At 58.9% G+C, this 20,651-nt stretch overlaps 1 protein-coding gene across 3 annotated transcripts in view; it reads left to right on the top strand.

Moving 5' to 3' along the window:
• Nucleotides 1–20,651, top strand: part of PTPRF (protein tyrosine phosphatase receptor type F) — an 83,838-nt gene that overhangs the window by 28,021 nt on the left and 35,166 nt on the right. For 2 of the 3 annotated variants that reach the window (XM_068966784.1, XM_068966785.1), the window contains exons 6-7: nucleotides 6,906–7,094; nucleotides 15,514–15,624. In XM_068966784.1, the coding sequence (XP_068822885.1) occupies nucleotides 6,906–7,094; nucleotides 15,514–15,624 (300 nt within the window). Of the gene's footprint in view, nucleotides 1–6,905; nucleotides 7,095–15,489; nucleotides 15,625–19,483; nucleotides 19,496–20,651 lie in introns of all 3 variants that reach the window. The other variant, XM_068966783.1, reaches the window with a different exon arrangement.

Here is a 20,651-nt window from a genome sequence, read left to right as displayed (position 1 = left end):
GCCTGCCCATCTCCTCCCTGATTTGCATCCACAGAAGACATAGAAAGGGCCCCTAAAACCTAGCACCTAGAACCCAGGCCAGCTTCTGCCCCTTCCCTCGCAGCTGAGGCGTGACCTAAGTGCTTCTGGCCCCGTGACCGTGGGATCTGTGACCTGTCCCTCCAGCCCTGCTGTGACCGTAGTCACATTCAGGACCACACAGATACGAGGCTCTGCAGCCATTCCCTGGAGAGATCTGAGCCCCAGATGTAGGAGTGGGAGAGGTGTCAATAGGTGGGCATTGCCAGGAACGTCTTGAAGATCTAGGGAAGAAGAAACCTGGGTTCCCCCACTTTTTTCTAGTTCTGATCTATCTTCTGATCTATCTTGGGGCCCAAGTGGATCCCTTTCTGAATGGTTCCTGCTGTGGGGTGGGCAGTAAGCCTGCCTCTTCTGTTAGCCACAGACACTGGATGCCTTCCCTGTGCCCAGCCTGCCCCTCCCACCCTTGCAGTCGCAGGTACTTACAGGGCCCTGCTGTGTTCGTGGCCCCCTTGCCCCAGCCTCAGGACCGCGGCGGAACCGGCAGCTCTGGGAACAGCTAGCCAGCTTGGAGGTTTTAAATGCCCCTCTGTGTGCACATCCTCCACCCCTGATGAGGTGTCCCCTGCCTCTGGTTGCCAGGGGAGAGAGGATTTTTATCAGGGGAACGCCTGATAAAATGTGTGTTTCAGAAAGGTCCCTGAGGGCGCAGAGGCGGGTACCAGAAGACCAGTGAGAAGTCAGGGCAGCGGCCCAGGCAAGAGGTGGCAGTGGCCCAGACCCAGGCAGTGGGTAGAGGAGGAAGGGAGACTGGATTCCATGCAGTTTAGAAAGCTTGCCTGTGGGACTGGGGAGGCGGGTGACTCGGGGTTGCTGGCTCCGGGCCAGATAGATGGCAGTGCTATTTGCTAAGGTTCAGGTATGAGAGGAGGACTCGTTTGAGGGGTAAGTTGATGAGTCCACTTAGAAATCTGTTGTAGTAGGTGTATGTAGGCATCCTGGGGAGGGGTGTCAAGGAGGCCTTGTTCAGATTTTGCCTGGCACTCTGAGGGACAGCTGGAGATAGGGGGGAGAGAAATGGCAAGTATTAGGGCGCCAGAGGACAGGAAGAGGGGCCTGGATGGAGCCCCAGACTCTAGGTCTTCCTATAGGGATGAGTCCCTGGAAGTCAAGAGAAAAGAATCTGAAGGAACAGGGAGGGGTGCTGTCGAGAGGTCGGGCAAGATGACCGCTGAGACGTGGCCTCTGGACTTAGCTCCATGGAGTCATGGTTGACCTTGTTGAGCATGCTGGCGTCAAGCCATGGGGGTGGCAGCTGGGCTGCAGGGACCTGAAGAGCAAGAGGGAGGTTCTCAGGGTTCTGGAGGGCCCAGGCCGGAACCTAGCCCGGGTAAAGGAACCAAGAGAATGGTCCTGGAGTAGGACTGAGGTGGGGACCCTGGGAGGAGGGTTCAGCGTGGGTCAGACCCCAGACGCTGGAATGTGGAGGGCGCAGGCCTGGGGCCAGCCCCCGGGGTCACCTGGTGGCCTGCAGCTGGGAGGCCTCACCAGCCAGGTTGAGCAGAGCCCTGGGAGGCGCCAGGGAAGTCCTGGGGAGGAGGGGATTGGGAGGGGGAGGCCTTGCCTGCTTGGCTGTTCTCGGCGACAGGCCCCAAACAGCTCAGATTCAAAAACAAAACAGGCTTCTAAGATGCCAAGTTTGATGAAATCTGAGTGCTGGAAGAGGTGGGAGTTTTCTCTTAGAAAAAGCTGAAAATGAAGACTGAAAGCTGCGAAGGGAGCCCAAGGCTCCCCAGGCCTCCCTGACTGCCTGGCAGCCTGGAGGGGGCGGCTCTGGAAAGGGTGGGAGCCTGCAGGTCCGAGGGGCCCTTCCCGCTTCCCCAGGGGTGTCCTGACCCTGACCTTGCTAAGGATGGGGCTGCCTCAGGGACAGGGCCTGAGGCGGCCTTGGCTCCCTTAGAGAGCCGGCGTGCCGGGGGAGCCAGCAGCCTCGCTGCCCACCAGGTCCCCGCGTGCGTCTCCGCACGTCTGCGGCTCCCAGCCCTGGCCCCACAGGCGTCTCCAGGGGACTCGCCCCGTCAGCATCCGTGTTGCTCTGCATGTCTGCACATGTGTGTTTCCGCGTCTCTGCGTGCACTCCCACTGGCTCTGCTTGCGTACGTCTGTTTCCACAGGTGCCTGTCGCTGCAGGTGCCCCTCCGCACGCACATGGAGGTTTCTATTTTTGCACCTGTCTCTTTCTCTATGTATCTCTCTGTGGGGGCCTGGTTGTGCACAGATCTAGGTGTCTGTGTTCAGTGAAGAGGTGAGGCCAGGTCCAACACTCAGGCACCGGGAAGGGGGTCAGGCCTACAGACGGTGCCACCCCAGGCAGCCTGTGTAAGTGTGTGTGTGTGTGTGTGTGTGTGCGCGCGCGCGCGCGTGTGTGGCTGCATGCACACAGAGACGCCAGGAAGCTGGGTAAACACGAATGAGGAGTTCCTGCTGACAGACGGTGCCGCCCGCTCCGGGACCCCGCGAGGCATCTCCATCTGTCCGCCTCCCTGGTGCAGCCCCCTCCCTCTGGCCCAGACTCCGCCTCAGGCATCCGGAGCTGAGCTGGACAAAGAGACCTGTGTGTGCTTTGTAGGGGGCGGCAGCAGCCTCCCTCCCCCGCTGGCCTAGGCTGATCCCCTGTCCCCCCTACCCTAGCCTCATCCATCAGGCCTTAGCTCCAGCCAGCCTCGCCTTCCCACTGCCCTGCCCCAGCCCTTACTCAGGCAGCCCCTCCCTCCCTCCCCCTGAAAGCTCTCCCCAGCTGCTCATGCTCAAGTGTTCCCTACTCCTGCGTTTCCCTCCTCCTTCAGGAAGCCACCAAGATAGCACTGATCCGACTGCATTCCTGCTGTGGGGACCTGGGCCAAGCTCTTGTCCCTATCTGAGCCTTAGGCTCCCAGCACCCACCCCGCAGCCCCCGCACCCTTTCTGTGCCCAGTGAGGATGGCAGAGAAGTCAGGGTTCCCACTGCAGTATCTAAAGACCAGTATATATGCACACGTTTGTCCCCAACCCAGGTACACAGATTTGTGTGGGCAGACCTTGGGAATGCATGCGCCCTGTGTATGCAGGCAGAATCCACAAAGAGCTGTAGAGGCTTCCCAGTACCTCTGAGGTCCACTAAAGTCCCCACGGGTTTTTCTTTTCTTCGCGGGGACCCTTTTATCAGAGGATGGACCGACCTTTGCCCCAGAGGGACACACTGCAAAAACCTGGCCGGAGGCAGATGTGGGGACCTCCCGGTTCTGTGCGCACTCAGGGGGCAGCCCCCAACTAGGCGTCGATTGAGTGGGAAGGAATCTTGGAGAGATGGGGAGTAGGGGCTTGAGAAGGGGTGCGGTGACCCAACCCAGGAGGGGACGGGAGGGGCCGCAGCGGCTCGGACCGCGGATGCGTGCCGCTCCCCGCTTGGACTCGCAAGCGCCGCCTTTCTGCCGCGGCGCCGGCTCTCCGCCGTTGCCATAGTTACCAGGCGGTCTGGAGTGGGGAGGGACCCTTCCTCCCGCGGCGCTGTGCAGCCCCGCCGCCCTCAGGATGGGTTTTGAGCGGACTCGGCGTGACCAGTGCGTGCAGGTGTTGGAACGTGGTGCGTGCCGGCGGCTGGCCGTGTGTGGAGTAGTCTTGTTCGTTTTGCGGAAATGAAAACGCGGCAGCATGTGTACAGTGGTCTGCGATGGAGCGGTCAGCCAGAAGCCCAGCCGGCAGAGGGCGTGGTATGGCAGCAGGTTGGTGGCTGGCTCCCGCAGGGCTGCCCCGAGCCCAGCGCCCCCACCCTGCCCAATGTGGGGTCACACCACCTTGTCTCATCCCAGCCCCACCTCGACTTAACTCTGTGACCTTGGCAGGTTCCTGGATCTCTCTGCGCCTCCATTTGCTCATATACTTTACATAGTTTCAGTAAAGATTAGATCAGTTTGTAAGGCATTTTAACGCATTACCTGGAACTAGGAAGTGCTCCATAAACCTGACCTTTATCCCTCTACCTGGGCCTCTGTTTTCCCCGTTGTTGATGGGTTTGGAGTGATCATATGATGCCAGCCTGAGGAATTTGCCCTGGTCCTTAGCGTGAGTGGTTCAGGGTACAGTGACCCCAAGCTCCTGCAGTTCAGGGTACAGGGGTTATGTGAAGAGGATAGACGTGACAGTCTGATGGTGGGTCAGTTTACACCAGCCTGCCCAGGACTCAGCTTGGCCAGACGGGCACAGGCATCAGTAAGCGGCTGCTGTCCTTGGCTATAGTTGAATGTGCCTAGGGGTGGGGGTGCTGCAGCAAGTGAGTGTGGAAGGAAGAGCCAACAGCAGGTCATTCCTGAAGGGCTGGAGTCCTCCTGTGAGACACGCTCCCCCCACCAAGGTGCAGAACTGCAGCCTTCCGACTTGTGTCTGGAAGCCTAGTTGGCACAAGGGACTGGCTTTTGGGTCCCGCTGTTTTATGGACTCTTCACACATGCTGGTTTTAGGCTCTGGCGGCGATGCCTGAGGGGTGATCTGAGCCAAGGACGGAGCCATTGAGGGCACGATAATTGAGGGAGGAAAATTAATTGTCCTTAATTTGGCACGATCCCAAAGACTTTCCCTGTGTTAGGAATTCAGAATACATTCCCAGGACATGGCTGCAGATGTATGTATTTCCCTTCTCCTTGATCAGCACCTTGTGGGTAGAGAAGGAGGCCCGCTGACTCCTGGGCCCTAACTCTGGCAGGCCCTGCCCCCGCTTCCCCCTCCACTGCTCAGGAGGGCTGAGCAGGTAGAATTGAGGCCTGGAAATAGCTAGACTGGTGCCCCAGTGGGCTGGGATGGCTCCAGCAGCTCTGAGTGGCCCCTGGCTATTGGGAGTCCAGGAAGGGTGGAAATGGACGGAGCCCTGCCTGGGCCTTCCTGGAAAAGCTAGTGGCGGCAGGACCAAAGGAAGCTGTTTCCCTGCTTGGCACATCCCAAGTCCTGCTTTCATTTCCGTCCTCCCTTTTCTTGCCGCGGTTAACATTTTCCTTTTAAAAAATCAGAGCTAAAAGTCAGGATGCTGTGGGATCATATTTACAGCCAAACAGACGCTGGGTTCACGTCTGGAATTTATAGGGCTGCAGGTGGGGGGGTGTTCTGCCAGCTACCTAGAGAAGCTGGGGAGGTGACTCCTACTGGTCCCCGCCCCTTCTCCCGACAGGGCCACAGTCCCTTAGGGATGCGTAGGCAGCTGGAGCCTTGGCAGAGTGCCCCCTGGGGTGTGGCAGCTGAGAAATGTCTTGCCCTTGCCTGCTGGGGCTCCTCCAGCTTTCTCTCCTGCCTGCCCACCAGTCACTTCTTCTGGGTCTCTGGGGGGACCAGCCCTGCCAGCCTCTACCTTCCTCCTTTCTGAGGATGCCACTTGCCTTTTCCCTGGTATGGGAGCTGACCTCAGCAAATATCCCCACACCCTCGAGCTGGGCCTGCGGGAGGGAGATGGGTGTGGTGCTGGCCTCCCTGACCACGGGGCCCCACTCCTCTATCAAGAAACTGACAAAGGACAGGGCTCCCATTCCCCCACTGGGTATGCAGCCTGGCATCCACGCTGGTGGAGAGGCTCTGCCAAACCGCCACACTCACTGTGTGGTGTGCTCCTGGCAGGGGGAGCCTCTCACCAGACCAGGACAGGAAGGGGGCCCCAGGCCCAAGTCTTGGTACTTGCCTGCCCTGGTGGCCCAGCCCTTGCTATTATAATAATGTCAGCAGTCCTTGGGTTCAGATTCTTTGTCCGATACTTTCCAGCACCTTATGTGCATCATTAGATGTAGTTTTCACGACGACTTTATAAGGAGGGCACTTGAACCTTGTTAATAGATAAAAATGGATAAAGGGAGAGGATTAGTAACACTCCCAGGTTGCAGAGCTAGTTAGTGATGGAGGCGGGAGCTCCACCTGGTCTGCACTTGTCCAAAGTCTGTGTTCAGCCCCATGTGCTCCCGAGGGTGGGGAGTGGGCAGCCTTGCCCCTGTCTGGGTCCCTCAGGGCTGTTGCGGGAGTCCATGTGCAGTGAGAGGAGGGGTGTACTGCTGCGGTCCATGCCTGTTGCTCCTGTGGACATGCCTCCTCTGTGAGCCCCCAACCACTGGCAAGCTGGGAGAAAGCAGCCAAGGAGTTTCGTCTCCCTCATCGACTTTTGATGTCCTCACAGCACTTTTTTTTTTTTTTTTTTTTCCTTTTTTAAATCTCTTCAACCTCCACATGCTCAGACCTGGGTCCCCAGGCCTGACCATGGCCTCCAGGGTCAGGATTGAGTAAGGAAGGAGGTTCAGGGTGGGGACCAGGGATCGAAGATGGGTCATTGGTAAGGCAAGGGGTGCCCAGAATCAGGGCCAGAACCCAGGCGGTGACATGGGGCTCTGCCCTGTGGTGGAGCTGAAGTCTGGATGCAGGCAGCAGAAAGGACACTACCCGTGCACACAAGAGGGTGGGGACTGGATGGCACAGGGAGCCTCTGGGCTGAACTGTGGCTGGTGATGCCACTGTGGGAGCCACAGGCCCCCTACAGCCCACTGTCCACAAAGCACTTTCTTCTGTGGCCAGGAGAGGCTCAAAACTCATTTTCCCAGGGCCTGGAGAGGTAAGGACTCATGTCTGCAGTCAGAGGCCTACTTCTCAGACCTGTAAACTCCAAGACAGGACAGGGTGGGTTCCCTGGCAGCTCGCTGACCCTGTGAAGGGCACAGCTGGGTAGTGGGGCTCCAGACTCCGGTTCCTCACGTCAGGGCAGGCTTCATACTTAGAATGCAGAGAAGGGAGGAGCCAAGGGTCACAGCTACCCTGGGTATCATGACGGTCCCATCAGGCAGGCAGTGCCAGACCTAACATAAACGTCTGCTGTCTGTCTGCAGCGGAACAGCTGCCCGATGGGTTCCCCTCCATCGACATGGGGCCTCAGCTGAAGGTGGTGGAGAAAGCCCGCACGGCCACCATGCTGTGCGCAGCAGGCGGGGATCCAGACCCTGAGATCTCTTGGTTCAAGGACTTTCTCCCTGTGGACCCAGCCGCGAGCAACGGCCGCATCAAGCAACTGCGTTCAGGTGAGCAGAGGACAAGGGTTGAGGGGCCGTGCAGACTTCAGGAAAGGCGCTGGGCCAGACCCCAGCGCTTCCCTCTTGGGCCTGGGAGCTACGGGGGGCCTTGGCCTGGGTTGACCTTCCAGTGCTGAGCAGAGGGCAGCTGGTGGGTGGGCCAGATACTGCTGTAGGCCCACCTGACCTGCCCAGGAAGAGAGCTTGGCAGCGAGAGCTGCTCATCAGCGATTCTTTCACCTTCCCGGGACTGTCCGACTCCAGACTACAGTCCGCCTCTGCGCCTGGAGGCATGAGTGTCTTTCCCAGCCTGTTTTGGGCTCTGCGAAGGTGCTCCGTGAGCATTCATCCTCCGCCTTCCCTGGAGCCCGGCCTGAGAGAGAGGCCCGGACAGTGCTTCTCTGTGCTTCTCCAGACAGCAGGGAAAGAGGCCAAAGATGTCTGATTCATCAGGCTTCCAAAGGCTGGACCTCAGAGGCTTGCAGCCAGGGGGATGTTCAGCCATCCTTCGGCCACCAGGGCCACCTGTCTCCTCTGGATGTCCCAGTCGAGCCAGCTTGGAGCCCTGTGAGCAAGGATGCTGCCTTGAAGCCGGGTGGGAGGTGTCACCCCGTCGATCGATCTGCCTGCGAGGCTCCCGCCAGGATAATTGATTCCGTTTTTGCGGGAAGGGAGCCTTGGAATCAGCTTGGCTGCAGCTCTGCGTCTGCGGCCAGTGCGGGCTGGGCTGGTCAACCTCAGTCCAGGAGCCCTCCTGCCAGCTGTGGGGTGCTAGGCTCGGGCTGGATGGCCAGCACCAACCGTACCCAACAGCTGTGGTGTCAGCACCACAAAGGAGGTCATAACCCTAACCCCTCTCAGGGCCTTGCCGGCTACAGAAGTGTCCTGTCACTCTCTGGGGTGCCAGCCCCTCTGCACCAGGTCCCGCCGGGTGGACACCCCCATGGTGCCCAGGGGAGGAGGAAGGGATGAACTACCCAGCAGGGGCAGGATTCTGGTCCCAGCCGCGGCCGCCTGAGACAGCCTACGAAGTGTTAGCTCATTTAATTTAATTAAAACTCAACAAGATGGAGGCAGCTGTAGCGCAGTTAATTAAAACAGCCATAATCAAGGCAGGAAACAGGCCTCCAGCGTTCGCGGCCGCTGCCCAGCGTGGCACAGCGGCCGCCACGGTTCGGCTCCTCTGCTGTCCCCGCAGCCCCCAGGGAGGCTCCCCAAGCAGCCAGATGGTCCTCCCCGCAGGCCTGGCCTCCACCCGGCACGGCACTGTCTGTGGCAGCGGTTCTGGGAAGGCACGCCATCTCGCGTGTTCCATTTGTTAAGTATTTATGTGGCGCCTGCTGTGTGCCGGGCCTGGTGCCACCCATTCACAGCCCCGTGAGTCAGCTCATGCATGGTATGCAGCTCACTGGCCTCCTCGGCCTCTCAGCAGCCACCTTGCCTCCCTCTCAACCCACTCGCTCCCCGGTTGCCCCGGCTTCCCTCTTTTCCGAGCGACCCTTCTCTGCTCGGCAGCCCGGTCTGCTCGTTCCTCCAGGCAGGGAGCGCGTGGCCCTGCTTTTGCACCATAGACAGAGCTTTTCCCCCAGCCGGCTCGCCCACTCCTGCAGCTTCAGGTTCCATCTGTCTCCACACCTGCGAGTCCCTGTTCTGTCGTTCTAACCCAAACATCCTGCTGGAGTCCTAGACTAAAAAAGCCCTCTGGCTTCTGGGTGTTACCCTGACCGTGAAGGGTGGTAACTCCTTTCCGAACAGTGGTGCCCTGCTTCCACTGACCCTGTCTCTGTGGGTGGCAGCCCCTCTAACCCGGAACTTAGGACACACCCCAACTCCTGCTCCATATAAGGGGCTCCCTAACCCTCTTGATTGGTCGCCCACATGGCTTTCACATTGGTCCTCTTTTCTCCTCCTGTATCCCAGGTCACTGAACACTGCTCTCCCAGCTCTCTCCTTGAATCCGCCCTGCAGGACTGGCAGAGTTTCCTGTTTGTGCCCCGTGTGCTCTGATGACCTCAGTGGCATCTCGTTGCCTCCATGGTCACGTGCACACTCCTGAACAGGCACACACAGCCCTTCTCACTCTTCCCTAGCTCACGTCTCTAGCCTCTTCTCATCGGATCCTGGCTTCACCCACTAGCTTCTTGGCCTGACTGAAGTTATTAACTTTGAGCTTCAGTTTCTCATCTTTAAAAAGGAGTTACAGTGAGGATTAAGTGAGGCACTGGCGGTGAGAGCTGTAGTTAACTGGCCTGTGATGAGAGTTCTGTGAATGGGGCTCTTTGTAGCTCCAGTCACTCCCCAATTTGTACCGAGCCCCCCAAGCACATCCTGACCCTCTACTCACATTCGCTAGAACATGAAGCCCCCCTTCTCTGCCTGAGGCCCACTCCTTCAGGACTTCCCTTGCTGTGTCTTGTCACCATCTGGCTCCAGCTCTGGTCACTTAGGCTGGGTGTTCTGCAGGGAGGGCCTGGGGTTGGCTCCTGCCTGCAAGGGCCTGGCAGGTGACCAGCACAAGCCCAGCTATAGGACAGATATCTCTGAGCTCTGAGGATAAACGATTTACTGATGACCTTTGGGCCCTGTCCTTGCAGACCTGCTTCTCAGGTCCAGGGAAACCTTTCTTGTTTGACCTTTCCTGCCACCTGAAAGCGGTGACCTAAGGGTAATGGCCCAGGATCCAGCTTCTGGGATGGCATCTGAGGGGCCTCAGTCATCCCACTTGCTCAGTAACCAGACTCTTTCCATCACTGCCTGACCCTGGTCCTGACCCTTGACCCAGTAGCTGCTGCCCCTGGCCTGTACCGTTGAGAAGGGTGTGGAACTAGGCCAGGCACATCTGACAGGGGCGTCCCTGATGGAGTGGAATAGCCCTGAGTGCTCAGCTTTTACAGGGACCTCACAGTTTATGCATCACCAACCGTTTACAAAGTGCTTTCCTGCCTTTGGTTGCGCTTGATTCTCTTGCAACCATGAGAAGCAGGGCAGTTAGTGATTATCAGGCCTGCTTTACAGGCGAGTTAGGGAGTCACCCACCCAGGGTCATGTGGAGATCCGAGGCTGGGGACCTCCCCTGGGACTGCATCTAGGGCTTTCTACTATTGCATCCGACTAACCTGGGGCCTGGGGAGAGGCTAGGCCCTGCTAGGGCCCCAGAGCACCACAGCCTTGTCTTCTCCAAACCTCAGGCCCTCCCCGACCGTACCCAGCACTCCTCAGGTGTCTGCAGACTGAGCCGCAGCACGTGGCACCAGGGCGTGGCCCCCGGGAGCAAAAGCACGAGACAAGTGCGTGTGCGCGGCCCAGGCTCGACCCCCGCTCAACAGGCGCTTTCTTCTCCGAAGTGACGTCTCCTGCTGCCACAGCCTGTGCCTCTTGAAGGATTTGAATTTGAGACCCAGTGTGGGCCCCAGAGGAATGGGCACGAACTCAGGGATAGTGGAAGTCAGTCAGGAGTGGGCAGCGTCACTGGAGCCAAGACGGGGCTGACCGCCAGGCCCAAACCACTGCTGTGGGCCCCACACTCTGCCAAGCCCAGAAGGACCACTGTGGGACATCTCCTGGGCTCCGCTCATCCCACGGCCTGAGTGTATATGCCACCATCCCCATCACCGTGGAGGACCACTTGCCCACACTGTCTGCTGCTCACCCAGACACCTGAGCCTGGATGCCAGCATCTGGCTGCAGAAAGAGGCCCACTGGCCCAGACAGATGGAGCTCTGGTGGGCCTGAGGGCTGCAGCCCCCATTCCATCCTAGCACCAGCTGATCTGCCAGGAGGGCCTGCTGTCGGCAACGGTCCCTTTTATCCGAACACTCTGGCACCCCTCAGGGGCAGTGTGGATCTGAGGGACCCTTCAGTCTCCCACACCCATCATGGAAAATGGAAAAGACAAATTTTTTCAGTTTGGTGGGGAAACGACTTTCCAGAGAGGCCCAGAGTCTTGTCACACAGCAGGTTAGGTTTTGGAATTACTGAGGCCAGAGCTAGGGGTCCCAGGCCTGGAGCATTTAGGTGGCCACCCCTCCCCCTCTCATCGCAGACCTGCACGGTAGGAGTATACCAGCCTGTGGACATTGTGGTCTCAGGACCCCTGGTTGTAAATATCAGAGGATCTCCAAGAGCTTTTGTTTGTGTGGATTATTTATCAGTATTTGCCATATTAGATGTTAAGACCAAGAAGATTTTAAATATTTATTAATCCACTTTAAAATAATATTAAAACCCATTACGTGTTAACATAAACAACATTTTTTAATGGAAAATAATTATATTTTGTGAAACAAAAGCATTCAGGGAGAAGAGCAGCCCTGTTTTACACTGTTACAAATCTCTTTAATTTAGAGCTTAATAGAAGGCAGCTGGATCCTCCTGTCTGCTTCTGTCTTTGGTCTGTTGTGATATCACATCCTGATGCCTCCAGGAGACTCCGTTGTATGTTTATGAGAGAACAGGAGTGAAAAAGACCAAAAGCTTCTCAGTAGTGTGAAAACGGCTTTGACCTCGCAGACCCCTGAAAGGGCCTCAGGGACCCTGAGGATCACCAGGAAGATGATTCTCCCTGGACCATCTCTGTGCGCCTCACTCACTGCCCAGGGCCCAGCGCCGCCTGTGCCTTCTCCCTAGCCTGTGTGTCTGCAGGAGGCAGCCTGGTCCAGTGGGAAGGCTGGGAGCCAGCCCTGGTTGGTTCCTGCCACCTCATAAGTTGTGTGACCTGGGGCTTCGAGCACTTGATGTTCCTCCGCCTCTATTTCCTCATTCTTGCCGAGATGGATAATTCCTCCTCAGTGGGTGTTGTCGGGGTCAATGAGCTGTAATCAGTGTTTGTCTCCAGCATACTGCCCTCCCCAGGAGTGGGCAGAGAGGGGCAGGGTGGACAGCGCTGACCTGGACCTGCCCATAGGCCCCCACTCCTCTGGATGGGGCAGCCGGAGAGAGGGGCTGCTGTTGGGAGGGAGCCAGTCCAGACCTGATAATAGCCCCGTACCGGGCGTTTGCAGGGTGAGCGTCTGGCCCTCTAGGCTGCTGATTCCCAAGGTTACAAGGCAATGAGCAGGCAAAGGGATGCGAGGAATGGCCTCTGCCTCTCACCAGCCAGGTTGGGGTACTCTGCAGTCGCTCTGTTTAGCAGGGTTGAGTGACGTCACAGGGATCTACCACCCGATGGTGAGGAGGGGGCTGGTGTGTGTGTTTGTAGGGGGCTGGTCTGGTAGTGGCCTGAAGTGAGCCCTCCCTTTAGCCCTTTCTTCTGTCTGCTTAAATGCTTTGCTTTGGGTAAGTCCTCTATTTTGAAATCCCACTCAATCTTGTGCACTTAGGGGTCCCTGCAGGGTGGGGTTATCGCCTCTTCTCTTCACCTTCCCCCTCCATTGACCTCAGCCAGTGGGGTCTTCAGGAGCCCTGCCTCACCGTCCTGATTCCTGTCACCCCCCAGCCCTGCTGACCTAGCCTCAGTTGCCCCCCTCCTCAGAGCCATGCCAGTGACCTGGGGAACACAGCTTTGCCTCCACGCAGCTGGCGCTTGCTCACATACCACCTGCAGCGGCCTTAGCCAGACCTCAATTTCTCCGTGTATTTATTAAGGCCCTCTCTCGCGTTTTATTTTATCTGATTTGGCTTTTTGTGGCTTTCCTTCCTTTTGTACTAATGCTTCTTTCTGATCTTATTTGCATTCAAATTACCTCGCCAGGTGGTTCACCAATCAGAGGTAAGAATGCTGTCCGTGCATCTGCCACGCCACGCCTCGCCACGCCGTCACCACCACTCCATCCCGTCCCGTCCCGTTGTCACCTCCCCCATCCCCACCTCTCCAGCCTCCTCATCTCCAGCTCCGGCCCCTCAGCACCACCGGCCACCACACACATCCACTCTCAGCCATCCCCTCCTGTGACTCATCCATTCCAAGTCTGGATTGTGGACATAACTCGGCTCATCCCCGCCTTGGGGCTGCAAGCCCACTGACCAGGCCTTCTAGGCCAGCCCCGCAGACAGAAGGGCCTCTGCTGGCTCCTGCAGGGAAGCCAGGCCCTGGTCTTCAAGGCTGGCCAGAGATGGAGAATCTTCCCATGAGGTGGGGGAGCATGACCAAGCCTTGCCTTCCATCTCAAGAACCTCCTTGGTCTTGGGGCCTTCAGTCATTACTAGCTCCCCCTTCAACACCCAGCCCTGTGGTAGAATGAGGCTCCCCCTGTAAACCTCTCAGTCCAGCAAACACCAAGAAGGACAGGCAGTTAAGACAAACACAGAAGCTGGAAGGCCGACAGAAATCAGCAGGGTCCTGGGTAGCCTGACCCCCTGACCTGTGAACCCCGCTGCTCTCATGCTGCAGGACCCTACATTCTGGGATTCCAAGCCCAGACTGGACTCAAAGATCCACGAAGAGCCATGTTCAAGTTTGACTCAACTTCATGTCCTTTGAAAACTCCATTTCTCTCTCGAAAGTCTGTTTCCTCCTGTTCAGGCTGAGGCCAGGGGTGCACCTCAGGGGGCATGATGGCAGAGCAGAGGGGGAGAACTGGGAATGATCTGGCCCAGAGCAGACATCCTGTAAAACGGTGGCTTCTGTAGTGTTGGTATTCACATCGTTTTCTCCCCGCCTCTCAGTATCCTTGGGCACCTCTAGACCCTCAGAGTTCAGGGCCAGGCTGTTTTCAGAACAGAAGATGGGGCCAGGCCCCCACTGCCAGCTCATGGTGTTGGTTCCAGATTTGGGGGTTTCTGTGTGCAGTAGTCTCAGGGTCTGCATGGGGTCCCCTGACCGGTCCTGGTTCTTAATGCAGGGGAGCCTCCTCCTCCACCCAGGATCCCACCCAGGTACCACTTCCTGCTCTCACCTGTGGCACCAGCTTCCAGGACGCCCCCCCTACCCTCAGCTGAACTGACCTTCGTGCAGCCCCCTCTCCCCTTGGCCAGGGGCCTGACCCCCATCTGCTTGAATGAGCGTTTTCTGTGACAGCGTCCATCCATCCCATAAACATGACCTGTTGGGTGCCTGTCAGGGCTGCTCTCGTAGGAGCTGGGTGTTTGGCATGTGTCCTGGGTCCTCATGCTCCCTGACGCTGGTGGGGAGGGCTGACCAGGACCACAGAGCAGGCCAGCCCTTTCTCCCTCTGCGTTGGGGTCAAGCCTGAGCATCGCTCTCCGCACCTCCAGTGTTCATAGCCACTCCTGCTGCCCAGCATTTGGGTGATGAAAGAGAGGTATCAGGGTGAAGAGGCTGTTACATGTTACAGCTCAGACCTGCAGAGGGACCCTGCCCCCCGGAGCCTGGGCCACGAGAGCGCCTCCTCGTGGCTCCTGTCCCATTGGGTCAGGCGGGATCAGGCAGTTCTGTCTGCGTCCTGTGTGGGTGTGACCGTCAGCCGGCCTGGGCTCTGGGAGGGGTAGGTCTGTGTAGGCAGGGGTTTCTGTCAGACTGTGTCCTGTGGGGTTGTTAACTGTCCGTTGGAGCGTCCTACGTGGGTGTGATTGTCTGTCAGCTTGTTCCAGGGAGTGGGTGTTGCTTGTGCCTCGGGGTGTTCCTGTCACGACGGTTCGCCCGGTGCACCCCCTCCAGCAGCAGTGTTCTCGGGCACTTACTGCCCGGGCTAGGGGTGGCCAAGGCCTGGTTTTGCCCCCGTCTCCCACCTCGCCCTTGCCTTGGCCTCCCCTACCTGGCACCTGGACCTGCCAGGACTGGTGCCAGCCCTTTTCTCTGCCTTCCGTGAGGGTCATTTTCAGCACCCACCCCCCACCCCCACCCCCAGGTCCTGGCTCCTATCTGTCCGTCTGCGGCCAGAGCAGCCCCTCAGGGCGCTGGCCCGAGTGGGAGCTGCAGCCTCCATTAGCCTCCTGAATTATGCAGGAGCCGCGGTGGGTCGAAGCACTTTAGCAGGGACCAGGCTGAGGAGAGGAGCCGGAATGGGTGGGGCTGGCGGGGCTGGAGGTAGGGGGGAGGAGGGGTGCTGTGAACAGAGGCCGTTGGGCACCAGGCCCGCAGGGCCAGCCCTTCCTTCCTCTGGGTTCTGGTGGGCGGTAGAATCTCAGGTCTTGCCCGAGGAGGGCATGACACGCTCGTGGGTTCCAAGCTGCTCCCACCCATGCCTGGTTCTGTGATGCTCTGATTGGGGATGCTCATTAGCAAACAGGCTCCAGTACTGTGTATTGGCCAGAGTGTGGCAGATGCTTGGTGGAGTTGGGGGATGGGGTGGAGCCCCTGACCGAGCCCACAGGCCCGGCTAGACCGCGAGTGGGGCGGGCTTGCTATCTGGAGCATGACCTTCGGTTCTGTCCAGGAGGCCTCTGGGCTTGTCAGGGAGAGCTTCCCAGAAGCAGCACCTGTGCCAGGTGTAGCCCTGATGCCTGCCACATCTGGTCAACCTGAGCCTCGGGTGCTGTCGAGACCCCTCCTCAGGCTCCAGGCCAGACCGCTGTCTCTGTGTCCCCACAGGTGCCTTGCAGATTGAGAGCAGCGAGGAGTCGGACCAAGGCAAGTACGAGTGTGTGGCGACCAACTCTGCAGGCACTCGTTACTCGGCCCCTGCCAACCTATACGTGCGAGGTAAGGACTCAGGTGGTGCCCAGCCCTGCCTGACTCTATGGAGCAAGCCGCAGCTGCCGGGCTTGCTGCCCAGAACCTTGGTGTGGACCACCGGGCTGCCATGGGCCTTGTCTCTCCTCCTTTTCACCTCTCTCTGCAGCAGCCGTAGCAGCAGCAGCTCCCACTGGGCAAGCTTCTAACATCCGCCCGACTTTGCCTTCCTCCCACAGGCCCTTTGGGAACAGCCGCTCTTGGGAGCATTTGTATCTCTTATAGGTCCTGCCTCATGGGCTTGGAGCCCCATGAGAGTCTAGAGCCTTCCGAGCAGACTGTGTGTGTGAACATATTCACACTTGCCTGGTCTTCCTTGAGTCTGTCCTGCCCAGCCCAGCAGGGTGGGCTTCAGGCCAGGTGTACCTGCCTTCTGACCAAGTTTGCCTTGGGCCTTCCTGGGGGAGGAGCCAGCTGTGCTTTGTCATCAGCCAGGACCCTTGTGTAGGGGGGTCAGGCCCAGGCAGCTTTGAGCCACTGCAGGTGGGCACCTCGTGCATTTGAGGTGTTTCTCGCTGGGACTGTGTGGGTCACGTGTTCACAAGTCCAGCTGCCCAGCAGAGAGGGTCTGGGGCTGTTTTGGCCTGTCCCGTCTCTTGTTATGGTCACAGCCCAAGGGGAACCAAAGCTGGCCACCTGCCCCTTCCTGAGAACACTCTGGGTTTTGTGTGCACAGTGTCCAGGAGGGGTGCTTGGCACCCCTCCTACCCCTACCATCCCCCACTTAATCCTCCTTCACAGATGGGCGTCATGAAAAGTGAAACCGTCTCCCCTCGGGGGATTTCTAAAGGAAAGTGGATGCCGCTTCTTCACAGTGATGATTTCATCACACTAAGTGCTTAGTACAGCTTCACAGCGGGCGTCGTCTGCCTGTCCACCCAGGTCAAGCGTAGGGCAGGGCAGACGCAGTGGCCTGTCCCACCTTTCAGGGCCACGTGGTCAGACAGGCCAGAGAGAATTAGGCCATCAACCCTGAGCTTATTAAGGGGCTGTGCTGTCAGGGCACAAGATCCCAAGAGGCCACAGGTGATGGGCAAATGGGGCTTCAGAGACTGGCTGATGCCTCAACAGAATTGGGGGCATGGGATGGGAGGTCCCCATTGGTCCCCTTCTCAGGTGTTCTACTCTTCAGGGCTCACCTGAGCTGCCCCAGGGCCTGTCTTAAGGAGCAGTGTCAGGGCATGGAGGCCAGGAGCGTGCAGGTCACCCAGATAGCCAAGATGAGTATGTCATAAATTGCACAGCCTTTCGTCTGCCTGCAATGCGGGAAACCTGGGTTCGATCCCTGGGTTGGGAAGATCTCCTGGAGAAGGAAATGGCAACCCACTCCAGTACTCTTGCCTGGAGAATCCCACGGACCTAGGAACCTGGTAGGCTACAGTCCATGGGGTCGCAAAGAGTCGGACACGACTGAGCGACTTCCCTTCACTTCACTCCCCCCACCACTGCCCCCAGCAGAGCTTCTGACCAAGGCACAAGGCCCTAATGAGTCCCCTCTGAGAAGAGCAACTGAACGACCCTCCTCAGAGACCTCCCTCCTCCACCCAGACTGTTCCAACGGCTGTGTGGGCCTGACCCAGCACTTCTTGCAGAAGACCATCGTGTCGAGAATGTCGAGTTTTGAGGCCTCAGCAGTGCGTGTGGCTGCACCAGGGAGAGGGGGGGCGGGCAGAGCTACAGGCACCGTACTGAGGCAAGAGGCCCAGAGCTGGGGTGGCTGCGCTCCTCGTCACCGTCTTGGCTGTGCAGCGCTCTCTGAAGTCACCATCACGCTGGCCTCAGCCCGAGGCGGGACAGTGGGTCTCTTTGGATGCGCTGAGCTCAGCTGCTGTAGCTGGTGGCTCGAGCGCTGACCAGGGGCTCTTACCTCCTTGTCTGTGGGAACTTCACTGTCGCACGTGATGGGCTCAGGCAGCACTCTTAACTGGTTCCTGCCATGGCCCATTCTCCACTTCCACAGGTCTTCCTGAGCTGCCTTCCCGGGCCCATTTCCACAGGGCTTTTGGGCTGGGAATGTGGGTGTTCTTTTAGTTCTAGCCCCACTTGCTAGGAATCCTAAAATAGGGACAGCCTCACTTTGGTTGTCCCTCCCTCTTACTGGCACACACACACATTCCTGTGGGGCCAGCCCTCAGTCCGTCCCTAGGATGTGTCCGATAGCCAGGCCCCACCTGAATCCATACCCACCCTGCTTTGCAGAGAGAGATTTGCCCTGTAGTCCTAGGACAGAACCCTAAGCTGTGCTGCTAGGACCCTGGCATCTGGGGTCCAACCCGCTCCTCATCACGGTCCTGGCAGAGCCCCTGCTTTCTGCCCCAGCAGTGCTGAGAGCCCCATCAGACCCTTACTCTTCTGGGACGGCCTCTGCGGTGCTGGCCACCAGCTCTGTATCCTGAACCCCTCTTGGAGGTGGGCACGCATGGAGAAAGCTCCCACTGCTGGCTTGTGCCTGCCTGCTTCCCAGCAGAGGGGCAGTAAACCTTCCATCGACAGGGCACCTGTCATCCTCCAGGCCAGTGGGAGGCCCCCCTGGGCTCAGCCTTAGCATCGAGGTCGGTGTGGACGGCAGCTCAGGGTGTCTCAACCTCAGCACCATTGACATTTGTGGCCAAGTAACCTTTCACTGTGTGGGGCTGTCCTGTGCATTTTGGGGTGTTTACTGACCCACTGGATACAATAGCACCCCCTGGTCACGGCTCACAGGGTCTCCAGACCTTGCCCGGTGTCGCTTGGGGGAATCCTCCTCCCCTCCGTTACGAAACACTCTGCAGATGGACAGCCTCACTCTGGCTCTTGTCTCCATCCATCTCTAACTCTCTTCTGCTACGTCCACGGGGCCCGAGGTCGTCTCCCCCTCGGATTTGGCTCCAGTGTCCGCCTCATACCCCTCCTCTGTCCTGCAGACTCGGGGCTCCCACCGCCTCTCTGAGACCTAACAGTGGCTGCATTTCATAGGGCTGTGCGTGCAGAGCTCCCAGCCCGGTGCTGGGCACGCAGGAAGTGCTGGGCAGTCAGCAGCTGCTGCCGCCGCTGGGAAAGCACCATGGGGGCTGCACCACCCAGTCTCATCTGACTCTGCTCAGTGGCCTGCAGCTCCGCCCACGGTCTAGCAGGCCCAGGCGTGCCTGGTGGACCCCTCTCCATCCCACTACCTCCCCCAGTGACCCACTCGCTCCTCCCACCCACAGCGTCCCTCCTGCCTAGCTCTTAGGACGCACAGCTGCCAGGGGCCGGGGAGGGGCTGCCCTTTCCACCGAGCCCAGCCTGCTTGCCCCCGCCCTTCCCCACGTCTCTGCAGGGACCTGGCCGCTGGGCCGCAGCTGTCTCTAAACAGGGCAACAGCTCCGTGGCTTCTCCTCACAGGCTCCAGACCAGCTTCCTCACACTCTGGGGCCATGCAGCGTGGGGCTTCCTCAAGGTGGCGGGTTTCTAGTGGCCCATGGGCCTCGGTGGGTTTGTGGGCTGGGTGGGCCCTGAGCTCAGTGGGTCTGTCTGAGCCTTGGGGTGTGCGTGAGGCATGGGGGCCTGCCTGTGCCACACTCTCACCCGTCCCTGTCCTGCCCTTTGGCGCCTGGCACCTGCTGGCAGGACCCAGCCCTGTCCACCCGTGTCCTCCATGAGTCCTGAGTCTTTTGTGAGCGGTGTGGTCCGCGCGCACCTGTGGGCACGTGCGTGTGCGTGGGGCACAAGAGTCTTGTCTCGTTTCCGTGCTGTGTGGGCAGATGAAGGTTGGCCTGTTTTTACTCTCTCTGTGTTTCTCCTTGTCTTTTTTTTATTCCCTCCTCATCCTCATCGCACTCTGCCATCAACCCAAACTCTCATCTCTCAGATCAGCGAGAAGGTTGGTCCTTTTCACTTCTTATCCATCTACAGTTCGCCCATCGACGGGATGCCCCCGTCAATAGGGACCAGCGGGCTTGGTCAGCTCTTCAGGCCGCCCCAGTCAGGCCTGCCCGCCCGTCAGGCTCTGCACTCCCATTGTTTGAGCTGGCAGGCGGGCAGGACCAGAGGTGGGTGGGCAGGCCCCCCTGCCCTGCATGTTTCTGCTGCTTGGGTCCCTGACCACCCCACATGTCTGCATGTCCCCTTAGCTGGGCTCCCCTGCTGGGGAGGTTGGGTGGGCACGGTGCATGGCACAAGACTGGGCCCTGCCTTTGTGCCCAGGCCAGGCCAGCTGTCTGCTCCAGGTGGAGCTCAGAAGTGGTTGTGGGCTCTGTAAGAGCTGTAGAGCTTTACGTGCACCTGTGGGGCCCTCCACAGTTCCCCCCACCGCCCCTGCTTAAAATCCACATTTGCTAGAGCTCAGCTGAAACCTTTGGGAAGATGAAGGGGAAGGCTAATCTAGAATGAGCTCACCCCTCAAGATCCTGCAGCCCAGGGTGAACGTCCTCCAGGGTCTGTACTATCCTTGAGCACCTCCCGGAAGCTGGATGGACAGCAGCCATGCTGTGCCCACCGAGCTTAGTGTCTGGGGCACAGAGTGGGTGGCATCACCGTGGCTCACTGAGGAAGCGTCCCACTGACTGGCCTCTTCCCTCTCCAGCTAGATCCAGATGAGGGCCTTCCCACCTGGTCCAAGCTTCCCACCTTCTCCCAGACAGCTGGCATATCCTCGGCCCCACACTGGGTGCTAGGCATTCGACCAGGAGCTCACATCTGACCGAGCGGTCAACTGCTGCTTAGAGCCATGTGCGAGCCTCGCAGCAGCCCTAGCGCGGCCGTAGGTCGGGGAGGGCTTCCTGTAGACCTTGCAGCAGCCCATTCCAGAACAGTCTCACACCCTCAGGGCCAGGCCCCTACTCCCCGCCCTCGGTCCAGCAGCAGGGGCCGAGGGGCAAGGACACAGGCAGCGGTCCTTCCTGTGTCCCTTGGTCTGAGCCGTTAGAGGAGGCGTTCATGTCCACTGGGCGAAGCCCCAGGGAGCAGACCCGGGCCACCTGGTGTCCTGTGCGTTCTCTTTGTGGCTTGGGTTTCCTCCATGAGGAGAAGGAGCCTGT

This window comes from Capricornis sumatraensis, chromosome 2 (assembly GCF_032405125.1).
Source record: "Capricornis sumatraensis isolate serow.1 chromosome 2, serow.2, whole genome shotgun sequence".
Lineage (NCBI taxonomy): Eukaryota > Metazoa > Chordata > Mammalia > Artiodactyla > Bovidae > Capricornis > Capricornis sumatraensis.
Note: the sequence above shows the minus strand (reverse complement) of the source record. Positions and strands in the feature narration are given on the sequence as shown.